Source organism: Pongo abelii, chromosome 2 (genome assembly GCF_028885655.2).
Source record: "Pongo abelii isolate AG06213 chromosome 2, NHGRI_mPonAbe1-v2.0_pri, whole genome shotgun sequence".
Classification (NCBI taxonomy): Eukaryota; Metazoa; Chordata; class Mammalia; order Primates; family Hominidae; genus Pongo; species Pongo abelii.
The window spans coordinates 75,677,680-75,700,799 of record NC_085928.1 but is presented as its reverse complement, the minus strand read 5'-3'; the positions used below and the strand labels follow the sequence as shown (position 1 = coordinate 75,700,799).

At 39.0% G+C, this 23,120-nt stretch overlaps 2 protein-coding genes across 2 annotated transcripts in view; one reads left to right on the top strand and one right to left on the bottom strand.

Annotated features, from left to right (window-relative positions):
• Positions 1 to 3,022, top strand: part of TRNT1 (tRNA nucleotidyl transferase 1) — a 36,371-nt gene extending 33,349 nt beyond the window's left edge. The window contains exon 9 of the mRNA XM_054551874.2: positions 2,266 to 3,022. The gene's annotated coding sequence lies outside the window, so the exon portion shown is untranslated. The remainder of the gene's footprint in view (positions 1 to 2,265) is intronic.
• CRBN (cereblon) overlaps positions 1 to 17,819 on the bottom strand; it is a 29,483-nt gene extending 11,664 nt beyond the window's left edge. The window contains 5 exon segments of the mRNA NM_001134083.1: positions 5,766 to 5,925; positions 10,898 to 11,047; positions 12,164 to 12,366; positions 13,285 to 13,391; positions 17,739 to 17,819. Of these exon segments, the coding sequence (NP_001127555.1) occupies positions 5,766 to 5,925; positions 10,898 to 11,047; positions 12,164 to 12,366; positions 13,285 to 13,391; positions 17,739 to 17,766 (648 nt within the window). The 5' untranslated portion in view covers positions 17,767 to 17,819.
• Between the last annotated feature and the right edge of the window lie 5,301 nt (positions 17,820 to 23,120).

Here is a 23,120-nt window from a genome sequence, read left to right as displayed (position 1 = left end):
TGGGATTGGTTATACAGTGTATCCATACAAAAGAATTCCAAGCAGCTTTAAGAATGAGCAATGCTCTATAAACTAATACAAAAGAATCTCCTATAAGACACACTGTTAAGAAAAAGGTATGTATCCTTCTGTATAAGAAAAATAAGAACATTTGTATCTAGATAAAATTAGGAGGAGATTTAAACACTAATCTGGGAGATTATGTGTGAGGCCCCTGCCCTTCCAAATTCATGCTCAGTTCCTCCCTGCTCTACGCAATAAACAGGAACAACCATGGCTAAGTTCAACAGAGGCCAGAAAGATGAGCACTCATTACTTTCTTGGTATCTATTTGTTTCCCATTTGACTTATCTTTACATTTCATACTCAACTCTTTTCTGATTAACATAGTAAGCCTTGATATATGAATAAGCAAATGGTCTGGGCAAGCAGGGAATATACTTAGAAACATTTAAGTCATACTCCAAACAGGTTTAAACAAAATTTCCTTTTTTTTGAGGAGGAGGATTTTTACTATAGGGGGATTGTCAAATCCCCCTACATAAACCAGTGAATAGAGAAAGGCACTGTGATGGGAAAAGAAGTAAACAGTTTCAGAGCTCGAATTCCAGAACAAGAAAGGTCTCCAGATGGAGTGGGTTTTGAAAGTGTTTCCTAATTACACTGGCGTAACTCCTTAATCATGAGAGAGACACGTGCTGAATCTTCTCTAATGCTTCCTTGTCAGAATGGTAGATAACACAGAACACTTCCAGAAGCTTAAATAATTTTATTTCATGTCATTTGGGATGTTTAGGTTTCCACGGCAAATACTGTGTGCAGTTTCAAGGTTAACTGAATACATCTCAGGAAGACTACAATCCTGGATACTTTAAGTTCCTTTCCTGCAGGAAAAGTGTGTGACAACCTTATTAGCTTGAGTTAGCTTAGTTATGTAAGCATCTCCCAACTCTGACCATTTTAACTACTACTCAGACACGGAGAGAGAACACACATATGCAGTACTTCAGATTATGGTGGGATGGACAAGTCAGATACAAGCAAGCTCTATGAAGAGAGGAATGAATTGAACCTTATATCTGTCTAAAGACAAGTGCTGTTACATAATCCAGTCCCCATGGTAAGCTAGTGTCCCACTAAAGGTGCAGCATGCCAAACCACTCAGATGGTCCCACTGCATATGGAGGTCCTACCAAAGATATCTGCCATCCCCTTTCCCTGTTAGATTCCTTTTTGATGCACACAGAATGGCTCTAAGTGGTCTCTCTAAAGCAGAACAGAGTTTGTAGGTCACTTGGAATCCAAAATAGATCAGCTAGCGGTTTCTCTTGGCCTAGTGATCTAGATTCCAAATTTCAGAACCTAAGAAACTCTACCAACGTTTAAACAAGGGAACCCTGTAGATAACCTGACATTTGTATCACCTAAAACCTTTTAAGGCCTTCTCATTCCTTAGCATCTTCTCTTTAGCCCTTGGCAACTCTGAATATGAAAATAACCAAGGGCTAATTAAGACAAGAGGAAAAGTTCAGAGGATCTGAACCCAGGCAAATACGTGCTTCTTTGGTCTTCCCAGCTCTATCTTTTCTTGTCTTAGTAAGCCAGTGGCAACCCAGTTGCATGGGCCAAATTCGGAATGTAATGTAAACAAGATGCTTTAACTATAGAACAGGAAGAATTTAAGTAGTAACTCACATAAAAAATAAATTTAAAAAGCAGTCTTACTTGCTTAGCCCAAGTTCAGGTTTAAGACTGCAGGATCCTACAGGCAGGTCACAGAACTAGCTGTACAGGAGCACTTGAGTCAGGAATTAACTACCAGTGCTCTCACCCTATACTTAGAACTTTGCAAAGAAGAGTTAATTTAGGATTTTTAATGGTTAAGAATTTTTAACCCATCTTGGTGTGGAAGAACTATTTTATATACCCAAATACTTAATATAGGCATACTGTGATTCACAGATACTTTAAAAAAAAAAAAAAATTGAAGATTTCTGGCAACCCTGTTTCAAGCAAGTCTATCAAGCCATTTTTCCAATAGCATGTGCTAACTACCTGTCTGTGCCATATTTTGCTAATTCTCACAGTATTTCACACTTTTTCATTGTTATATCTGTTATGATGATTTGTGATTAGTGAACTTTGATGTTATTACTGTAACTGTTTTGGGGCACCACAAACTGCACCCATTTAAGACAGTAAACTTAACAAATGTGTTCTGATTGCTCCACTGACGAGCCCCTCCATCTCTCTCCCTCTCCTTAGGCTTCCCTACTTCTTTGAGACACAACAATGGCTAATTAATAACTCTACAATGGCTTCTAAGTGTTCAAGTGAAAAGAAGAGTAGTCACACATCTCTCACTTTAAATCAAAAGCTAAAAATGATAAAGCTTAGTTAGAAAGGCATGTCAAAGCTGAAAGAGGCCGAAGGCTAGGCCTCCTGGGGCAAACAGCAAAGCTGTGAATATGAAATGCTACTCTGGTGAAAGCCAAAAAGCCTATTACTGATATGGAGAAAGTTTTAACGGTCTGGATAGAAGATCAAACCAGCCACAAATTTCTGTTGAGCCAAAGCCTAATCCAGAGAAAGTCCCTAAGTCTCCTTTCAGGGGCTAATAGCTGGTGACTTTAAGTTAAAGCCAATGCTCACTGGCCATTCCAAAAATCCTAGGGCCCTTAAGAATGATGCTAAATCTACTCTGCCTGTGCTCTGTAAATGGAACAAAGTCTGGATGACAGAACATCTGTTTAGAGAATGGTTTACTGAGTATTTTAAGCCTGCTGTTGAGACCTACCACTCAGAAAAGACTCTTTATAAATATTACTGCTCGTTGACAATGTACATGGTCACCCAGAAGTTTTGATGGAGACATATAAGGAGATTAATGCTGTTTTCATGCTTGGTAACAAAATTTTCATTCTGTGACCCATGGATCAAGGAGTAATTTAAACTTTCAAATCTTATCATTTAAGAAATACATTTTTCATAGGCTATAGCTGCCAGATAGTGATTCCTCTGACGGATCTGGAAAAAGTAAATTGAAAACCTTCTGAAAAAGAGTCACCATTCTAAGTGCCATTAAGAATAATCATGATTCATGGGAGGTGGTGAAAATATCAACATTAATAGGAATTTAGAAGAAGTTTACTCCAACCCTCATGGATGACGATTTTGAGGGTTTCAAGCCTTCAGTGAAAGAAGTAACTGCAGATGTGACAAATAAAAAGAGAACTAAAGTTAGAAGTGGAACCCACAGATAGGACTGAATTGCTGTAATCTCATGATCAAACATGGATTAGGAGTTGCTTCTTATGGATGAGCAAATAAAGTGGTTTCTTGAGAAGGAATCTACTGCTGAAGATGTTGTGAATGTTGAAATGACACAAAGAATTCAGAATATTACATAAACTTAGTTGATAAAGCAGCAGCAAGTTCTGACAGGACTGACTCCAATTTTGAAAGTTCTATTGTGGCTTAAATGTTATCAAACAGCGCTGCATGCTAAAGAGGGATCTTTTCTGAAAGGAAGAGTCAATCTGTGGGGCAAACTTTACTGCTGTCTTAAGAAATTGCTGTAGTCACCCCAGCCTTCAGCAACCACTACCCTGGTTAGTCAGCAGCCATCAACAGCAAAACAAGACTATCCACCAGCAAAAAAGATGATGATTCACTGAAGGCTCAGATGATTGTATTTTTTAGCAATAAAGTATTTTTTAATTTAAGGTATGTACACTTTTTTAGATAGAATCTTATTGTACACATGAAAGACTACAGTATTGTGTGAATAAAACTTTTATATGCACTGGGAAACCAAAGAACTCATGAGACTAACTTTATTGTGATACTCGTTTTATTGCAGCAGTTTGAAACTGAACCTGCAATATCTCCGTGGTATGCCTGTACCCCCTGAAAAAAAAACTCTAGTATGAAATACATAACTATGTGAATACTGAGATGACACATAGGCAACAACTTGATGCAGTTACCTTGCCACGTATTTCAGTAGCAAACCAGTGCCAAACATACTTTTAGGCACTAAATGACTTAATATATTCCAGATCTACTCTTTGGGGGCCACATACTGACAGTGATCACTGACATACTTATTTCAACAGTAACATTTAAAATGACTATGGGAGCAAAATTTCCCACAGTTCAGTTAAAAGAAACAAGGGTAAACGCGTAAAGTGTCTGTATCTGGTATGGGGAAAAAAGTATTGCACGGTGATATGATCTGGCTGTGTCCCCACTCAAATCTCATCTTGAATTGTAACTCCCACAATTCCCACATCATGGGAGGAACTCAGTGGGAAGTGACTGAATTATGGGGGCAGGTCTTTCCTGTGCTGTTCTTGTGATAGTGAATGAGTCTCAAGAGATCTGATGGTTTTAAAAATGGTAGTTTTCCTGTACAAGTTCTTTTTCCCTGCCACCATCTATGTAAGACGTGACTTGCTCTTCCTTGACTTTCACCTTCTGCCATGATTGTGAGGCCTCTCCAGCCATGTGGAACTATAAGTCCAATAAACCTCTTTTTTTGTAAATTGCTCAGTCTTGGTTATGTCTTTATCGGCAGCGTGAAAATGGACTAATACACACAGCTACACAAAAGCTGCCTGTTAACTAAAGGCAGTATCAATATTATTAAACATTAAAAAATACTAGTTTCGAGGTTGTTTGGGAGTCTTAAAGCAGTCTAATTATATCTTCCTTATTAGAATCTTCCTTAGAAACACTAGTCAAAACACACTGTACCATGAAACAGATCAGTTAACTGAAATAAAGATAAGACCAGGAAGTCTTATAGATACCTGGTTATAACCCTGATGCCCATCAAGTGCCCATTCTGCACAAGTTTTCGCTGAAAACTGGAGGAATTCTACTGCAAGAACAATAAAAGTTTGGTACAGTAACTAGTATATAAGTCCACTTCATTAATTATCCATAATAATTTACATTAAATTAGGATTCTATATTTACATTAAAATATTAAATCCTCACCACTCAACAAAGGGATGATTAATACAGAATTTTTAAGGTTACAATGGAAACTGTCTTTCCATATTAAAAAAAAAAACTCAAAAAGCCCAATTATTCTAAATTTAGAAACTAGTAATCATTTTCTTTAGGTAGCAATTATAAATATTAACTATACTTAAAATTGCACATCTCACAAATGAGTAGAAACAGGCTCCCTCAATTTTTTTTCCCTACGACAATTATGATTTAGTCAAAGGATATAACACAGGAATTAGTGCCCAAACAAGCAACATTTTTAAACAGCACCTAGTCTCAAGTCAATTTTTGCGATGTCAACTGTATTTCATTGAAACACATAGCACAAGAAACCTTTCTCTCTGGTTTGGAAGAAGGAAAACAGACTCTACTTCTCTACTACTACTCTACCCCAAAAGAATCCTCCCTTCTTTAAGATAATGCATGTTTATGATTCAAGAGCCAAACATCTAATTTGATCACAGTTTAATAAGCATTTCCCATGGAATTAAAAATCATAAGCGATTAATATAGCTGATAAGCATAATAACAAGGATACCTTACAGCTGTGTGACATTTTATTGCTTTTGTAAACTGCTTTTACATAAAATAGCTGCCTGTGTAATTTTTAGAGGATCAAATGTAGCTGGAATATTGCCACACAAGGTGTCTGGGTAATGAATCATGAAAGTTGTGTTTCTTTCTTAAAACGGAAAAAAACAACCTGTCTTCATTTTTTTAAGATGCATAAAAAATTAGTTTCTCACCTTCTGGTATTTCTGCCACCATTTATATGAACATTGGTCTTCCCTTGAGACAGGTTTTGAAGGAAATATCTGGCACTTATTGAGGGATTCTAATTGAACTGCAGACATGGTTGAAGGCAACACACATTCGGGAAGAATTTGCACTTTAGCTTGCTGGATTCTAAAATAAAGAGAACCAAGCATGGTATTCATTTCTAAGACTGACTAACTCAAAACTATAAGTTTCTAAACAGTGATAATTTTAAATACCAAGACTTTCCAAGTTTTATCTTTTAACATATTCATCAAATACTGATGTTAAGATACAGAAACTTTCAGAAAATAATTTTATTTCATAAATCATACCAAAGTTAAAACCAAAGATAACCTACGGTACGGATCTTCAATGTCACTGTGGAATGGAAAGGGAGATCTACACATTTCAGATAAATACAGAGTCTATAAATGAAACAAAGTTTTAAAAAAACCAACATACAACCAACTACTGCTTGATACTTCTACTTTCTTAAACATTCTTAAGACACCCAAATTCTTCTATCCCCCCACTTCTTATGCTGCTTAACTCTTATATCTATTCTTTCTCATAAGTCATCTAATCTAAGTAGAGAAAGGAAGAGAAAAATCAAGAATGCATTTACATGGATGAATTAAAATAACAGTAGAGAATTACATGCAACCTTTGTGTGCATTCCTTTTCATGTTCTTAAGAGTTTAACTGTACAAAGGATCAAACTATAAATTAGATTTTTTCTTAAAAGTTATTCAAAATGTCACAATAAACAAAATGCTACTTGAGAATATCATAATTGCAAATATCTTATCATGAACTAGTGCAAACAGGAAGGTTGTATCTATGAGCTATCTTCCTGTGAGGTGTTCTATCTCTTAGAGTGTAGCTTCTGAAATGTAGAATATGTAACCATATTCAAATGCTAGTATATAACACTGTCAGACTGACAAAGTCAAATATATTAAAAGTCTCTGCTTTATAGGTTATACTTAAGACTTCTAAAGTAGTCTTTCATAATAACCACTGTTTGACCACAAGATATTATGGATGAAATTCTGACATTTTACTTATTTATTAAAAGGAAAAATAACTTAGTGTGTTAGAAAGTATCTACGTTTAATTTAATGATAATAGTAGATTCACTCTACTAACTTTATTTCCTTCCTGCAAACTCATTAGAAATACTCAGAAAATTTGTCTACATGACTTCGGAAAATGTTAAAAAATTTTACTATATCAAACTATGGTCAAGTGTTCTTATTATCAGAGCTCATTAGAAACAAAATCTCAATTTTCTTCACCTGATTCATGAACACAACTAACTTGTTAATTATATTATGAAGGTAGAAGTATATACCATCCTATAGAAATTTTTAGAAATCTGATTCTTCAAGGTTATAGGTAACTGAATTAAGAATTATGCTTTACCCAACTATTGTATAAGATTTGATTATGATAAAAACAGTAACATTATTGATCCCCTGGCTTACAGATCATGTTAATTAGTCTGCAGTACAAGCTGTCTGAACTGCCTTGAAGGATTAAAGAATGCTCTCCTTTACTTGGTTAAACATGGCCAGGGTCCACTGCATATGCAGTGGCTGGTTCTTCTCCCGGCAGCTGAGTTTTGTTTTTAATATAAGCTAGTTTTTTTTCTTTCCAACTTGTTTATCATAGTTGTTTTGTGATTACAGCAACATAATTTATATAAATGTTATAAAAACCAGTGAAATATGAGTACAACAATAAAATTGCTTCAAGGAACATTAAGTTGAGACACACACTGCTTTCAAATTAGGTACAGATAACTCTAATAGTAGGAAAAAAACCGCACAAATCTGGAAAAATTCTGCACTCAAATTGCCTTGTGACTATCTTTAGAATCCCTCTTTAAAGAAAAACTAGCAGTATAAACTGTGAATAATGTACAATGAAAGTGCCAGAAAGTCTACAGTCATCTCCAATCTGCAGACCTGCTTCAATTGAAAGACCTTGGTCTCTCCAAATGAAAAATGAATGAATTTATAAAGTTAAAACAAAATGTTTAAGCTATATATGTGTAACATTTTGTGATTTCTAGCTTCAACTAACTTTTTGACTAACAATTACTGGTCTCAGTCTAGACAGGTAAGAGATCTTCTCTTGTGATGCCAATAGGATATCAATCCCCTCCTCTCTACATGCTAAGAAGTAGGAACTTCTGAAGAGTCCTATGTCAATGAGACCTGTTTTTATTAAAAAAAAATTTCTATGTGTTCAGAAGATGCCCACCCCCCTCCGCCCTCCCCACTCTCACACACATGACTTTGGTGGTTGTATACTTTTTTTCTTTTTTTGAGATGGAATCTCACTCTGTTGGCAAAGCGGGAGTGCAGTGGTATAATCTCTGCTCAGTGCAACCTCTACCTCCCAGGTTCAAATGATTCTCATGCCTCAGCCTCCCGAGTAGCTGGAATTACAGGCATATGCCACCATGCCCAGCTAATTTCTTGTATTTTTAGTAGCGATGTGGCTTCACCATGTTGGCCAGGCTGGTCTTGAACTCCTGGCCTTAAATGATTCGCACACCTTGGCCTTCCAGAGTGCTGAGATTACAGGTATCAGTCACCACACCTGGCCTCTGTAGTGTACTTTTAATAAATGAAGTGTCATTTAGGTAAAAGACAAATGGATATTTTTATTTTTTAATTTTTATTTTTCTATATGCTTATTTCTCTAAGAAAAACAAATGAATATTAAATATTTTACTGGAGACAGGGAAGCTGGCTTGAGTTTCAAATGTGTTATAGAGAAATTCTGGTATAATGGGAGTACCAGTTTGGAAGTCACGGGACCTAGAATCAATCAGGTCTGTCGCTTATTTGCTGTTTATGCAAATTACTTAACCTCTCTAGTACTTGGCATTCTGATATAGAAAAAGAGGAGACTGAACTAAATCATCTCCAGAATTTCTTTCATTTCACCATTTCCAGCGAAGGTGGTTACAGGGCCAGAGAAGTAGTGGAGCCAAGAGAAATCTCATTCCACAGAGGCCTTTTAAATGCAGACAGACATACCCTTATGAGAGGCCTTAATAATGGGTCTACAGAATACTACAGAGAATGTGCCCTTTCCAAGTCTTGTCCACCTGTATCAGTTTGATATTAATCTTTTTTTTCCTTTGAGATGGAGTTTTCCTCTTGTTGCCCAGGCTGGAGTGCAGTGGTGCGATCTTGGCTCACTGCAACCTCTGCCTCCTGGGTTCAAGCGATTCTCCTGCCTCAGCCTCCCAAGTAGCTGGGATTACAGTCACGCGCCACCACGCCCGGCTAACTTTGTATTTTTAGTAGAGATGGGGTTTCTCCATGTTGGTCAGGCTGATCTTGAACTCCTGAGCTCAGGTGATCGTCCTGCCTTGGCCTTCCAAAATGCTGGGATTACAGGCATGAGCCACTGTGCGCGGCCTGATGTTAATCTTTACTAGAGTCAAAAATCCATTCCTTGTCTTGTTTTCAGAGTTAACGGTATACTGCCATCTTGTGTTCAATAGTTTTTCCACAATCAAAAGTCACTAATGTCAAGACAGTCTGAGAAATATACTTTTCCCCAAGTCAATTTTCCTTTATGATTTCTATAATAGTATTCACAAATAATCAAAATTATATGAAGATAAGAAGTACTTTAAAAATGGAACTGTTAGCAAAATCCACAGTAACAAAACAGTTTGCTAATTATCATAAATGCAGACCAACCCCCCCACCCAGGAGATCATTCTTTCATTCATTTATATAAAATTTATGGTCCTAAATGTAAAACATAAATAAGTCTTGGTCATTGTTCTCAAGCAGCTTATCTATTGAGGGAGACGGACATATCCTGTCAGGACAGTGCAATGTGGTAAGGCTATCAAAGTTTGCACAATGAATGTTCTGGGGAAGTACCTGGGGAGAACTAAACACCCTAAGAGCTCTGGCAATCCCATCTCACATTCCTCTATGCTCTCTTTAGCTCCAAGGAGCTGCCTAACATGTCAATATTTTCATAATTCAAAAATATATAGGAACGCCCACCATGTGAACAAACAGACAAAACGTTCCTGCCCTCATGCTGCTCACATTGTTTTTTTAGTCTTAATCCCCCACCCTGCCCAAAAAAACCCCAAAATACTCAGAACTTGCCTGTGTTCAGAAGATACTACCTGGGCAACACAGAGGTCTGATGAGATTTTCAACTGTGCGTATAAATTGGAAACCAATTCACTAGTACTTGCATTGTGTACCAGGACTGTGTATCTGTAAGACCTCACAGGTGATGTGCCACAGTTGAGAAGCACTCCCTTAAGAGATAATATCCAGTGATCAAAGCAAATGCTTTACTTTGTTTCCTTTTTAAAAGAGGATAAAATAAGATAAACTGGACTTTTTTGTGTCTGTTTTAATGTGTATCCCTTGAATTTGTGCAAAACCCAGCCATGAGAGCTATGTCAAAATGAATAACTGCTAAAACAGTACACTCTGGGAATTTCTAAATGTCACAAGGCACACAGACTACAAGTATTTACTGATCACTTATTATGTAAATAGCATTTCTGGGTGACACAAAATTCACACTGGAGATGGACACTAAATATAAATGGCTTTTATAGCTCAGCTGGAGCAGTTGGCAGATGTAACCAGTGTGGCTTTCAAACATCATAGCAATGCTACAAAAACCACAGCTGTCCTGGTGAGCACACAAACAGTTCACAAGCCTCTGGTCTCCCTATCCTCTTATGCTCCGAGAGGCCTTCAATCCTAAAGAAGCCAAATCCCAAACAGCACTTCCCTTTGAATTTACATGACTGTTCTCAAACCTGGAGAGACATTAGAATCACCTGAAAATCATTTTTAAAAGATGCTGCAGCCTCATCACTCTCTGGAGATGGGAGATGAGGTTGGAACTCAAGCTTCTATAGTTTTAAAAGCTTCCCAGGTGATTCTGATGCATAGCAAGGTTGGAAACCACTGGGCTATACCTTAGAAGGGAAAGAGAACAACTAGTTAAAAGTTACAAAATATGAAGGGTCAGTAGAATAGAAAAAGTACAAGAAAACTATTTCATTAGGAAACATTCAAAGGGCGTTAAGGTATATGTTATTTCTTACCCATCTGACTGTGTTCTTAGCTCAAGGACTTTGAACCTTTGTCTTCCAATTGCTTTCACTTTCACTATCTCAATTCCAAAATCCTGTTCTTCTCGATAGGCATATATCTCTGCTGTTGTTCCAAACTGTGCTTCCCTTTCCTGTATATTGCTTCCAAGAAAATTTTAAAAGGAAAGAATTTTGAACATTTGAGTTTTAAATATATGCAAAGTAGGCAAAGCAATACATATGGGTAAACAATTTATAGAATCAACTCTTACTACAAAGCTAGTATAATTTTATTTATTTGTTTGAGATGGAGACTCGCTGCGTTGCCCAGACTAGAGTGCAGTGGCATGATCTCGGCTTGCTGCAGCCTCTGCCTCCCAGGTTCAAATGATTCTCCTGCCTCAGCTGCCTGAGTAGCTGGGATTACAGGCACATACCACAACGCCTGGCTAATTTTTGTATTTTTAGTAGAGATGGGGTTTCACCATGTTGGTCAGGCTGGTCTCAAACTCCCGACCTCAGGTGATCCGCCTCGGCCTCCCAAAGTGCTGGGAGTATAGGCGTGAGCTACTGTGCCCGGCCAATTTTATTTAGTTTTAAATCACATGGGGGATATAGGAGAAGGACTCAGGAAGTACTATCAGAGAACTTTAGGAAAATAATAGATTTCTAGTCACTGAAAATAATTTAGAACTTACAGGGGTTTAAACTCATTTCCCAAACCAAACATTCTTTCACTCTGTCAAATGACTTATCATTTCTGCTGCTTACTGGCAGCACTGTACTGGGGTGGGAGCTTCCTGTATGTATTTCCTGCCTCTACCGCAGATTTCCTTTATTTGCCACGGGATACTTAAAATTCAGCTTCAATTTAAAGTGGTACAACCTATGAATTTTGAGAGAGAGGGAAAGAAAAGACCACTCTTTTGGAAAAGTAATCCTTTATGTTAAAAAAGCACTACTTCTCTTTAATAAAGACAGTTACTGAAACTAAGATTCTAGAAATGTTTTTCATCAAATATAAATGATTAAAAAATTTTCAAATACCAGAAAGTTAAATTGTGTATGAAGGTGAAGAGCAGAGTTAGATGGTAATGAAATGAACAAAAATACTCCAACTTGCACTATCAAACTTCTACTTAACCAAATTCCTAACCTCACATTCTTACCCAACCTCTCCTGTACAGGCAAAATAACAGCCTGCTTTGGCTTCAACAGTGACCACTGCAATTACCCATGAGAGGAAATCTATTAAGCAAATGGACTCTAATATTTTACCTGTATGCAAGAACAGCAAAGGTTCTATCTTTCTGAATTAAATTCCGCACCATACTGACTTCTTGAGGGTGAAAAAGCTGAAGAGGTAATGTCTGTCCGGGAATCAGGATCATCATCACCTGTGGCAGAACTGGAATCACCTGACAGCTGTCGTCATCGTGCAAAGTCCTGCCATGAAATTCTTCCATATCAGCGCCTAGGTACTATATAAGAACATATATAGGTACAGTGTCATGATCGATATGTAGTAAAAATGTAAGCTCAACAGACTAAAGAGCAAATCACATTAAAAGAAATACAGGCTGGACACAGTGGCTCACACCTGTAATCCCAGCACTTTAGGAGGCCGAGGTAGGCAGATCACCTGAGGTCAGGAGTTCAGGACCAACCTGGCCAACATGGTGAAACTCTGTTGCTACTAAAAATACAAAAATTAGCCGGGTGCGGTGGTGGACGCCTGTAATCCCAGCTAATCGGGAGGCTGAGGCAGGGGAATCACTTGAACCTGGAAGGTGGAGGCTGCAGTGAGCCGAGATTGTGCCACTGCACTCACTCGAGCTTGGGCGACAGAGCAACACTGTCTCAAAAAAAAAAAGAAAAAAAAAGAAAAAAAAATACAAATGGGGTTACAAACACTTAATAAATGTGGTATATAAGCATCCCATGTGAAAATATAATTTTTAATCTAACTTTAACTCTTAGAAGAATTTCTAATCTTTTATGAAGAATATCTCACAACCACAGAAATTCAAGAATTTTTTTAGTACAAAATATTTTATTTTTACCAAGAAATATCTCTATGTCCAAATATCACAAACAGCAAGTATAAAATGTTAGTATGTTCAATAACACTCTAGTACCTAGAAGTACAGAAAAGTATTTAATAGCTCAATTACTAGAAAGACTATAAAGAGCAACAATTCCTCAAACAATTCTACCACAACATAGTATTAAGCTTCTTAAAAATTACAGTTAAATGTTTATCTACTGGCAAATAGCCCATGTCCTCATCCACAATTTCTGATATCTAGTAATACAAATATCAGTCACTTGTTTTTATGAACTTCTATTTACATTTAAATGTATATCTATTATATTAGATCTGTCACTAAATTACATACTGTATGTGATGTCGGCAGACTGGTGTCAAAATTTATGATGTTTGGTTTTTTGGCTTCTTTACTATCCTGGTCTTCAACTTCCATTTCAACTTCTTCCTCACTCTCTGCTGTAAGAGTAGAATATTGTAAGAAAAAAAAGATGAATGAAAACCTTTCAAACACACAATTCCTTCTTCAAAAAAGGGGTACTTCTAAAACCACATGCATTTGGTAAACTCTAAAGTACTAGGAAGAGGTAGCCAGAGGGCTGGGGTCTATTCTGGGCTCTGTCAGTAGCTATGTTTTTTTTTTTTTAAGTCAACTGTGAATTTTAGAATAGTTTAACATTTATAGAGAAGTGCAAAGATAGTACAGAATGCTCCCGTGTGTCACACATCCTTTTCCCCTATAGTTAATTTATATTAGTATGGTACATTTGCCACAATGAAGGAATCAGTCTTGGTACATTACTCTAACTAAACTTCGTATTTTATTTGGATCCCCTTAGTTTTTATCTAATCTTTTTGTGTTCCAGGATCCCACATTACATTTAGTTATCATGTCTCCCTACCCTCCTCTGGGCTAGGGTGGTTTCCAGACTTTGCTTGTTTCTGAGTTTTGAGGAGTACTGGTCAGGTATTTTGTAGAGTATCCCTCAACTGGGTTTTGTTTGATGTAATTCCCATGATTAGACTGAGGATATGTGTTTTAGGGAGGAAGGCCACAGAAGTGAAGGGTTGTTATTCTTTTCCTTTTTAGAAATGGGGTCTGTCGCCAATGTGCTGTTTTTATTACATATCAAGCCTGTATATTATGAACTATTCCTGCTGTTAACCTTGATCACCTGGCTAAAGCATTATGTGTCAGGTTTTTCCACTGTAAAGCTCCTTTCCCCCTCCTTTTCACATTGTACCATTTGGAAGCAAATCACTAAGTGTAGCCTCCACTTCAGGGGTGATGAGTTATGCTCCACTCCCTTGAAGGGGAAATATCTATATAAGTTATTTAAAATTCTTCTATATGGGAGATTTTTCTCTTCTCCCTCACCAGTAACTAATTTTAACACCTCAGACAACTCATTCTGCCCAATTAAATTTTAGTTTCCTCATCTACAAAATGATAGGCTTGAACAAGTCAACCTCTAACGTTCTCTCAAACTCTCAACTTCAAAGAGCTCCTACATAAGTAAGAAAAGAAACAAAGCAGGCAAGATCTGTTAATTAAAACTGAGAGAAAGATAACCTAGCAGGAAGAATTTCACAGCATTTCTCTAGTGACAACATTTCCCTGGCTGTCGCTACATTATTTTAAAATGAAGGCCAGGTGTGGTGCCTCACACCTGTAATCCCAGCACTTTGGGAGGACGAGGCAGGCAGATCACTTGAGGTCAGGAGTTCAATACCAGCCTGGCCAACATGTTGAAACCCCATCTCTACTAAAAACACAAAAATTAGCCGGGTGTGGTCGCAGGTGCCTGTAATCCCAGCTACTGGAGAGGCTAAGACACGAGAATCGCTTGAACCCAGGAGGCGGAGGTTGCAGTAAGCTGAGATTGTGCTACTGCACTCCAGCCTGGGCGACACAGCAAGACTCCATCTCAAAAGAAAGAAACAAAGAAAATTTTGCAATCATTTTCATGCTATTTTGCTTAATTTTAAATTTAAAAATAAAGTTGGCATGAAGCATAAAACATTTTAAAAGAATGTCTTAGAAAACCAGATGTTACCAATGACAGCAAAGAAAATTAGAAAACGCTACACAATACATATGCTATTCTACTAACTGTGAGTCTGTCCTTTTCATACAAACTATGAGTAAATTTCCTATCCTAGACCAGTGATTCTCAACCACAGGTGATTTTGCCCCTCAGGGGATATTGGTTGTAATAACTAAGGGAGTCCGACTGGCATCTAGTGGGTAGAGGCCAGGGATGCAGCTAAATATCCTACAATGCACAAGGCAATCCCACCCAAAGAATTCTCCAGCCCAAAAGTCAAGTGCTGAGGTTGGGAAGCCCCGGCCTAGACTAACAATAAAGAATTACTGAATCTCGTTTCTCACCTCCCAGTTCATGTATTTTTAAATGCCCCAAATAAACTTCTAAATCGATAAAATGTCATTACGAAATAATCATTTTTTTTCCTTTGCATATCATTATTTAAGTCAAACCACCTCTAGCCAGGCCACTGACAGAAAATAAAAATGTTTTTCAATATGGTAACTGCCTTGGACTTTCTATTTATTGTTACAACTTCCTAGATATAAAACTTTGTCAAAAACAGAATTACTTCAACTTATATGTAAACAGTCAATGGTCTAACACTTCATACACATTTTCCTTGGAACATGTAACTTTCACCAAGAGATAAAAAAGAGCTATCTAAATGGATGAGAAAAATATTCTGCATCAAATTATTTGTATTTCCAACTCTAACAGCATGGCTATCACTTGGCATGCAGCACGACCCACTTTATTGCTCTACTACAGAAAATTTAAAAGATAAACTATTAGCTCAAAGGCTGGAATTAATATTGTTAAAAATTTACATTTTAACTGTTCTGACTCCTAGTCTCTAAATAATTTCTTTAGTAACTTTTTTTTTCATAAATACGGCTAAAAACCACTTTTCCCTAGTCAGTTATGTCTATTAATGTTTAATTTGCCTAGGATAAATTATTTACATCTCAAATATAAAGCTTTTTGTTGGAACTTAGAGGGTTTACTCTTCAGAACAACTCGTACTACATGGAATTATGTAAAGTCTAATGTTTCTCTACAAATAAAATTTATGTAATTTGGAAAGGCATTATTGCTATATCTACACCATCTCTGGGCCCTCTCCCGATGTTTTTCTGAAAAACAAAAAACAAAACAAAACAAAAACAAACAAAAAAACACGCTGACTGTTCAGAGCTTTCAGTGAAGTCTGATGACTCATCTCATGCAGAGGCACCATGTGAATGCCGACAGAAGATCAGTATCCTTCCTCTTCTATTTACCATTCTCCCTGAAACACCGGATTTGGCACAGAGAGTAGGGCTAATGTCTCTGAAAAAACAGCTCAGCTTTCCATCAAAGGCTGGCACACTTACCCTTGTGTCAATTCAGCTAGAATGGCTTCAAGAACAACCAGTGACTATGGTTTATTTTTATAGAAAAGTTCTCTCCTATATGGTGGGCATGCACTCAGTCTCTTCCTCTTTTAATCCACGCTGCTACCAGTGGACAAATTAATCTTCCAAGCATAGATTTCCTTAGGCAATTACCTGAAACCCAAAACTGTTTCTTGGCAATCCACAGGAAAAACCCCAAACCCACTGGCAAGAGATGCCAGTTTCCCAGCAACTTAGATCCAATCTACCTCCTAGGCCTTATATCCCACAACCATATCCTAAATATGTGCTTTTGGATGTCTCCTGATCTACCTTGAAAGGTTTTTCCCCAATCCTCTGACCCTTAAACAACCTCTGCCTCTGAAGAGCCACAATAGCATTCATTTATCTGGCCCTAAATCAACCGCCTCTGCAGTTGATTTATGTTTAGTTATATTCTCAGCAGCCCGGCCTAGACAGTAAACCTCAATTATCAGATTGTGTATTATCTCTCGTTTCATCTCCACAACACCTAACATACTTGTCACATAACGAAGGGACTCAAATAATACTTTCAAGTTTGGATGATAACGCCTTTTGGAAAGCATCTCTTGAAAGGCATTCCACGAAAAGTTTATACAATATTCCATGTCTTTTTTTTTTTCTGTTCAGTACTTCAACACAAGGCCAAAGTCTAAACATTTCACACAACATACAGGAAAAAGAAAAACTAAGTATCTCTGATTAAGCATAATCGTACATGCCTGAGAAAGACCAATAGTAAGAAAAACAAAATAGAGAAGTGGTTTAGAGCTATAATGACAGACACATCCGGATTGGAATCCTGACTCTACTGTGTAACCTTGGGCAAGTCATTGAACTAATCTGCAAATCCAATACTCGCTTATCAAGTCGGAAACTGAAAACTGATGTGGGAAGGATTAAAAGGCGAAATGCATGCAAAGCGTTAACTGCAAGGCTCGTAACATGGTAAGTGCTTAGTACATGTTAGCTGTCACTCTTATTAAAAGGAAGGAGACCAGCAAAAGTAACAGCTGTGAATCTGACCCGGTCCTCTAGTTTCTGATTCCTAGGAGCCAAACTCAGGACACAGGGAGGATGGAGAGGATGGGTTTCCTGTTCTTAGAGCAAATGCCCCCCCGACACCCTGGCTCAGGGCTCGGGGCAACAGAGCAGCGAAGAAAGCGCCGCGACTCCATCGCCGGCCGAGGGCCGACGTGAAGCAGCTTTCCGGTGCGGCCCTGCTGGGCTGGCTCGCCAGTCTTGGCGCCCCCACGCCCGCCTCCCAGGCCCAGCTACACCGCTTGCGGCTCCGGGCCTCGCCCCACTCCCGACTACAGGGAACTACTACGGGTGGTTACCAGGCAGGAGCGGCAGGTGGTTGCCCATGTTGTGCGCAGCGTCCTGCTGATCTCCTTCGCCGGCCATGTCTGTTTACCCGCAAAGGAGGCTGGGACAGGGCGGTGCCGAAGACTCCGAGGGAGGGTCCGTGTCGCGCCGCTGCCGTGCACCGGGGCCACAGCGCCCCCTGGCGGCCCCAGAGGAGCAGACGGCGACGGGTACCCAAGCCTGGAAGTGATGCCCTAGGCGGGAGGGACAATTACAGGCCTGCGCTCTGTCCCGGGGACAGAACGCCGTCCCCTGCCATCCACGGCTGAGTGCCCGGCGTACACGCTGCCGAGCCCTCACCTTGTTCCAGCCCTTAGCATGACTTATTTAATCTTGATATTTTGCATATGGAGAAACTGAGGCTGAGAGCCTTTAGTCTCCACCTTGTTTTTAAACGAAGGGGGCAGGGAGCAAATAGAAACCTGTTCATGCAGCATTAGTTTCAATTCTTAAAATAAGAAGCATATATGTGAAGGCTGGGGAAATCCATCAGTTATTCCGAGGGTGGTTGAATTATTGCTGATTTTCTTCAGTAGTTTCAATATATGTACATACAACTTCAATAACTTCAGTAGTTTCCATATATGTACATTACATTCCAAAATTAACAAGTATTAATCAGAAACATACTTGAAATGATGATTGCACAGAATGGAAAACGCCTTATAATTGGTAAATAAAATTGTCTGAATATAAACTAGCCTACTCATTATGACTTCAGCTATGTAAAAACAAGTCACTATGTGGCAAAAAAGAAATAAAGACTATGTAAAAAATGAAGATAATTCTGTTATAATGGTGGAGTTGTGACTGGTAAGATATTTGTTTTGGAGGGTGGACAAAAGTTTTCGTAGTGTATTTCAGTATCATTTTTTCAGCGAGGAAGGAAAACTGAGAAGTCCTTAAATGAAATACAACATCTAAACATGGTAGTGGTGGTGGTGGGCGGAGGCTGAGAGGAAGCAGCAGCATTGCTCAACAGAAAAGTCATGGATCTGAGATTTGAAAAAATGATTTCAGAAAATTTGCCTTCCTGATAAGTTACAAGTGGAAAACTCCCTTGTGACAGAGGCTTGTGAATCATTCCTGTGTCATTTTGCCTCCTGTCTCCGAATCAGTCTGTGGTCTTGTTCAAATCACTTATGGCCGCAGGCCTCAATTCGCCCATTTGCAAAATAAGAACGAACCAAATAGTGTCGCCTATTTATTCCAGTTAATAATGTCTGCAATATTAATCATAGCATCACCTTTTACGATTAGGTTAATAACAATTACATATACTACGTAATGATTTAACGGAGTTAAAGTGATCACTCTAGTCAATTGAAGGATGATTCTATGCCAGAATGGCAGCACAGAACGATGAAGGAATGGCCAGTGTATTGCTGTGCGTGTGTGTGTGCACACGTGAAAGAGAGAAGGCAAGCAAGCAGGGAGCATGCACTAAGTAATATGTGTGTGTGTTTGATGCTGTAGCATTATCAGTCTCACTACAGTTTGTACAATTTCAATAACCTGTGCTTACCTGCAGCAGAATTTTCTTTACACAAGCATCTAGCTTCTAAACAAGTAACCTCTGACTTTCCAGTCATTCTCCCCAGAGGTGATACCAGAATTGTCTGAACCCTGGGTCAATCAAGAATTCTCCGGACAAGAAAGCACAGCTGCAAGCCTGGTGGAGTCCACAGATGTGGCTGGAGAAGCACTGGCTCTTTCTCTGTTCTTTTGTGCATTGCTACAGATCACCAGAGCTCACATCTGTGAATCTTTTACTCCCCCATTCTCCTCCTCTCCTCCCCTGTCTTCACATTCACCACCTGCTCCCTCCTTCATTTTCTCTCTCCAGAGTCTACCCAGTCATCCACAGCTACACCTTTCAGTAAGGATAACAGATGATCATTGAACAAAAATATCTAAGCAAGCAGGTTTCTTGGATTAAGCACTGGTTATTAAAACCAAAAGGAAAACATGATCATTTACCATTTATGTTTAATTTGGTAACTTTATCCTGAAAGAAGATATCATACTGAATTGTTCCTAACATTTCCTCTTGCTTGCACGCAGTATCAATGGATAAGGAGCTCTGCAAACCAGAGGGAAAAGAAATATATATGTTCATAGATCACTGTCTTACAGCTCAAGAATTAACTTTAATAGTACAGAATTAAGGGTGGTAGAAGACGGGAGAAAACGTAAATGAAAAAGACCATCGCTCTGTCAATTTCTGGCTTCTACACAATATTAGCAGCAAGGGATACATATACTGGGAGAAGACATTTCTGTATGCCTTTATTTTGTATTTTCTCTCTCTCTCTCTCTCTCTCTCTCTCCATATATATATTATATATATAACATATATATATAAAATATATATATAATTTTTTTTTCTCGAGACAGGGTCTTGCTCTGTCCCAGGCTGTAGTACAGTGGTGCAATCTTCGCTCACTGCAACTGCCACCTCCTGGGCTCAAGTGATCTTCCTGTCTCAGCCTCCAGAATAGCTGGGACCATAGGCACCAGCCACCACGGCCAGCTAATTTTTGTATTTTTTATAGAGATGGGGTTTTGTCATGTTGCCCAGGCTGATCTCAAACTCCTGAGCTTAAATAACCTGCCCACCTCCACCTCCCAAAGTGCTGGGATTAAGGGATTAAGGATCAGCCACCATGCCCAGCCTCTACATATTTTTTAATGTGTTAAAGAATGCTACTACTCTGGTCTAAGCAGTTGATTATCTCTTGCCTGGAGTATGGCAATAGCACCAACACTGGTTTCTTGGCTTCTACCCTTAGCTCTTATAGTGCTTTCTCAACAAAGCAGTCTGAGCGATCCTGTTAAAACGCGAATCAGATTATGTGACTCCCCTGCTCGGTACCCTTCCTTGGCTCCCCATCTCCCTTGCAGTGGCCCTTATAATGCACAGTGAGCCCCCTGTATCCTGCCCTGACGTCACTTCACTACTGCTCTGTGGGCTCTCCCTCCCCTCCATCAACACTGATCTTCTTCCACAACCACATGGACCCATGGCCACCTCAGGGCCTTTGCAATTGCCTTTTCCTTTGGCTGGAATGCTCTCCTCTTGCATAGATGTGTGACTTTTTCCCCTGTACCTTCCAGGTCTTGGGTCAAATACCCCTTCCTTGGGGAGTCCTTCCCACACTACCCAGTGTCAGATTGATTGTGACCCTCTTCCCAGACTTCCCACCATTTTCTACCCTTCTCTGCTTCATTTGCCTTCATCAAAGCATTTCCCAACTTTTAAAATACTATGAGGCCTGGATAACATAATGAGACCCTGTCTCCAAAATAATAATAATAGAATAATAAAATACTGTGAGGCTTACTTTTAAAAACAGTCTCATTTCTTCCCCCTCAAAGGTATAAGGTCTGAATGGGGGATTTCTGCTCCCAAGAACAGGTTCTGGCATTTAAAAGCTGCTCAAAAAATGTTCATTAAATGAAAGATGAACTGCACAGTTCTGGCAGACACCGATTTCCTACCTACTCAACAGCAATTCCTCTTTCCTTCCTTGCCAAGAACTCTGATTTTGTTTGGGGCAATAGTGTACTCTGCTATGGGGTTGTGTTTGCTGTAAGCCCATAATAAGGAGCCCACTCTATTCCCCCAAGCTCCTCTATGGCTGATGGTATCACCTGACCTGGTCCTGGCTAATGACACCTAGAGAAAGTCAGCTTGGTAGACTCTGAGAATGAAGAGGGAAGACAACTTCTAGAAGAGATTTTCCTCCATGATGAAAGGCAAAGATGTCATTCCTCCCCACTTCCGTCTGCGACGAAGATTAAGACCCATATTGGTTTGATGGATAAAACCAGCCAACCTAGTCCAAAGATCCAAAATTGTTTTTAAAGGAAATTGTGGATTTTAGAAAAAGCAAAGCTAGATTAACTTGTAGGCATACTTGGTTATCATTTTTTGAATAGATGACTTCATTAATTTTGGAAGTACATAAATCTTCCAATGCTTTCTCCCTTGGGGCAAAAGCACAGGTGAGATGTAAGCAGCTCCATGGGCATGTTCCTCTCACAGTGCCACAATTCCCTTTGCCACTCTGTGAGACACGGGTGCCAAACAGGTGACCTCCCAAGCTAGAGGCTTTCTTGCCCTGTGCGATATTTTGAGTATTTGAATTATATGATTGCCAGCCAGCATTTGGCAATTGAAGAATACACGTACCAATATTGATTTCCTGCTTCTCTTTAAAACTGGGAAGATTTGGCAACCATGAGTCAGATTCATGCATGGGAACAATTATCTCCAACTAAATAACAATGCCTGGTTTAGATGGGGCAGCCCCTGTTGGTCACAGAAGCCAACCAGCCAGTGTGCGTGTGTGTGTGTGTGTGTGTGTGTGTGTGTGTGTGTGTGTGTATGTTACCTGCCTTGATCTGGCCTGCATTTGTGTGTGCAACCACTTGTATGAGTGCGTAGCAATTGATAGAGCAACCCCACATTGGGATTTGCCCAGGACAGCCCTGGTATGTGTTTGGTGTATCAGCATAACTACTAGACCAGCCCCACCCCTTGCCCCATTCCACTCTTCAAAGTGTGCCACTTTGTACAATAAATTGTCCTACATGTAGAGCAGCAAAGGTGCTTGCAGCACCGTGATGGGGCTATGTGGACATAGTTATCTGCCTGGGGAGTCCCAGTCATATTCAGCCTCCCTTGACAATGAAGGATCATAACTGTGGCCCTTTAAATCCTTTGTAGCTCTCTGATTCAGTTATAGAGAATCACGTTCATCAATTTTCTTTGAACTATGCTAGTTGTGCTGTCACTAACTTAAAATAAAAAATCTTTAGAATTAAATCAGGGTGATTCTCAAGTTCCCAGTCTATAGAGGCTATAAATAGTTTCCTAAACTTGTCCCAGTGGAAAAATCTTTTAAACTTTTTCGGCAACCTATATATCAGGAAAAATAGTAACGCATTCAGGAATGCATTTTTTTTAAAAGTCTACTTCTTACCATCAAGCCCAGGGGCTGGAAGCCATGGCTGTGGAATGTGTATGGCAGCATCTTATCCTATAAATCGCAAAGTTACGAGGGAATGAAAGATGCATCTTGTCAGCTTTACGCAGACCTAGAAAGAAGAAAAACAGGGAAGCCTGCTCTGTTAGCAGGCAGAAAACCAGAGGTAGTAAGGGTGTTTCATAGCCCCTTCAAAATGTTGACAATTTTATTAATGACTGAGTTTCATATTTCAGTAATATGGTGAATAATTTGGGATTTGAAAAAAATATCTTTATATGCAACTTTCCCTGCTACAGTAATATTTTCAGGTACACCAGAGCCTATACAAGTCCCAGGCATGTTGGGTTATTTGCCAAAAAT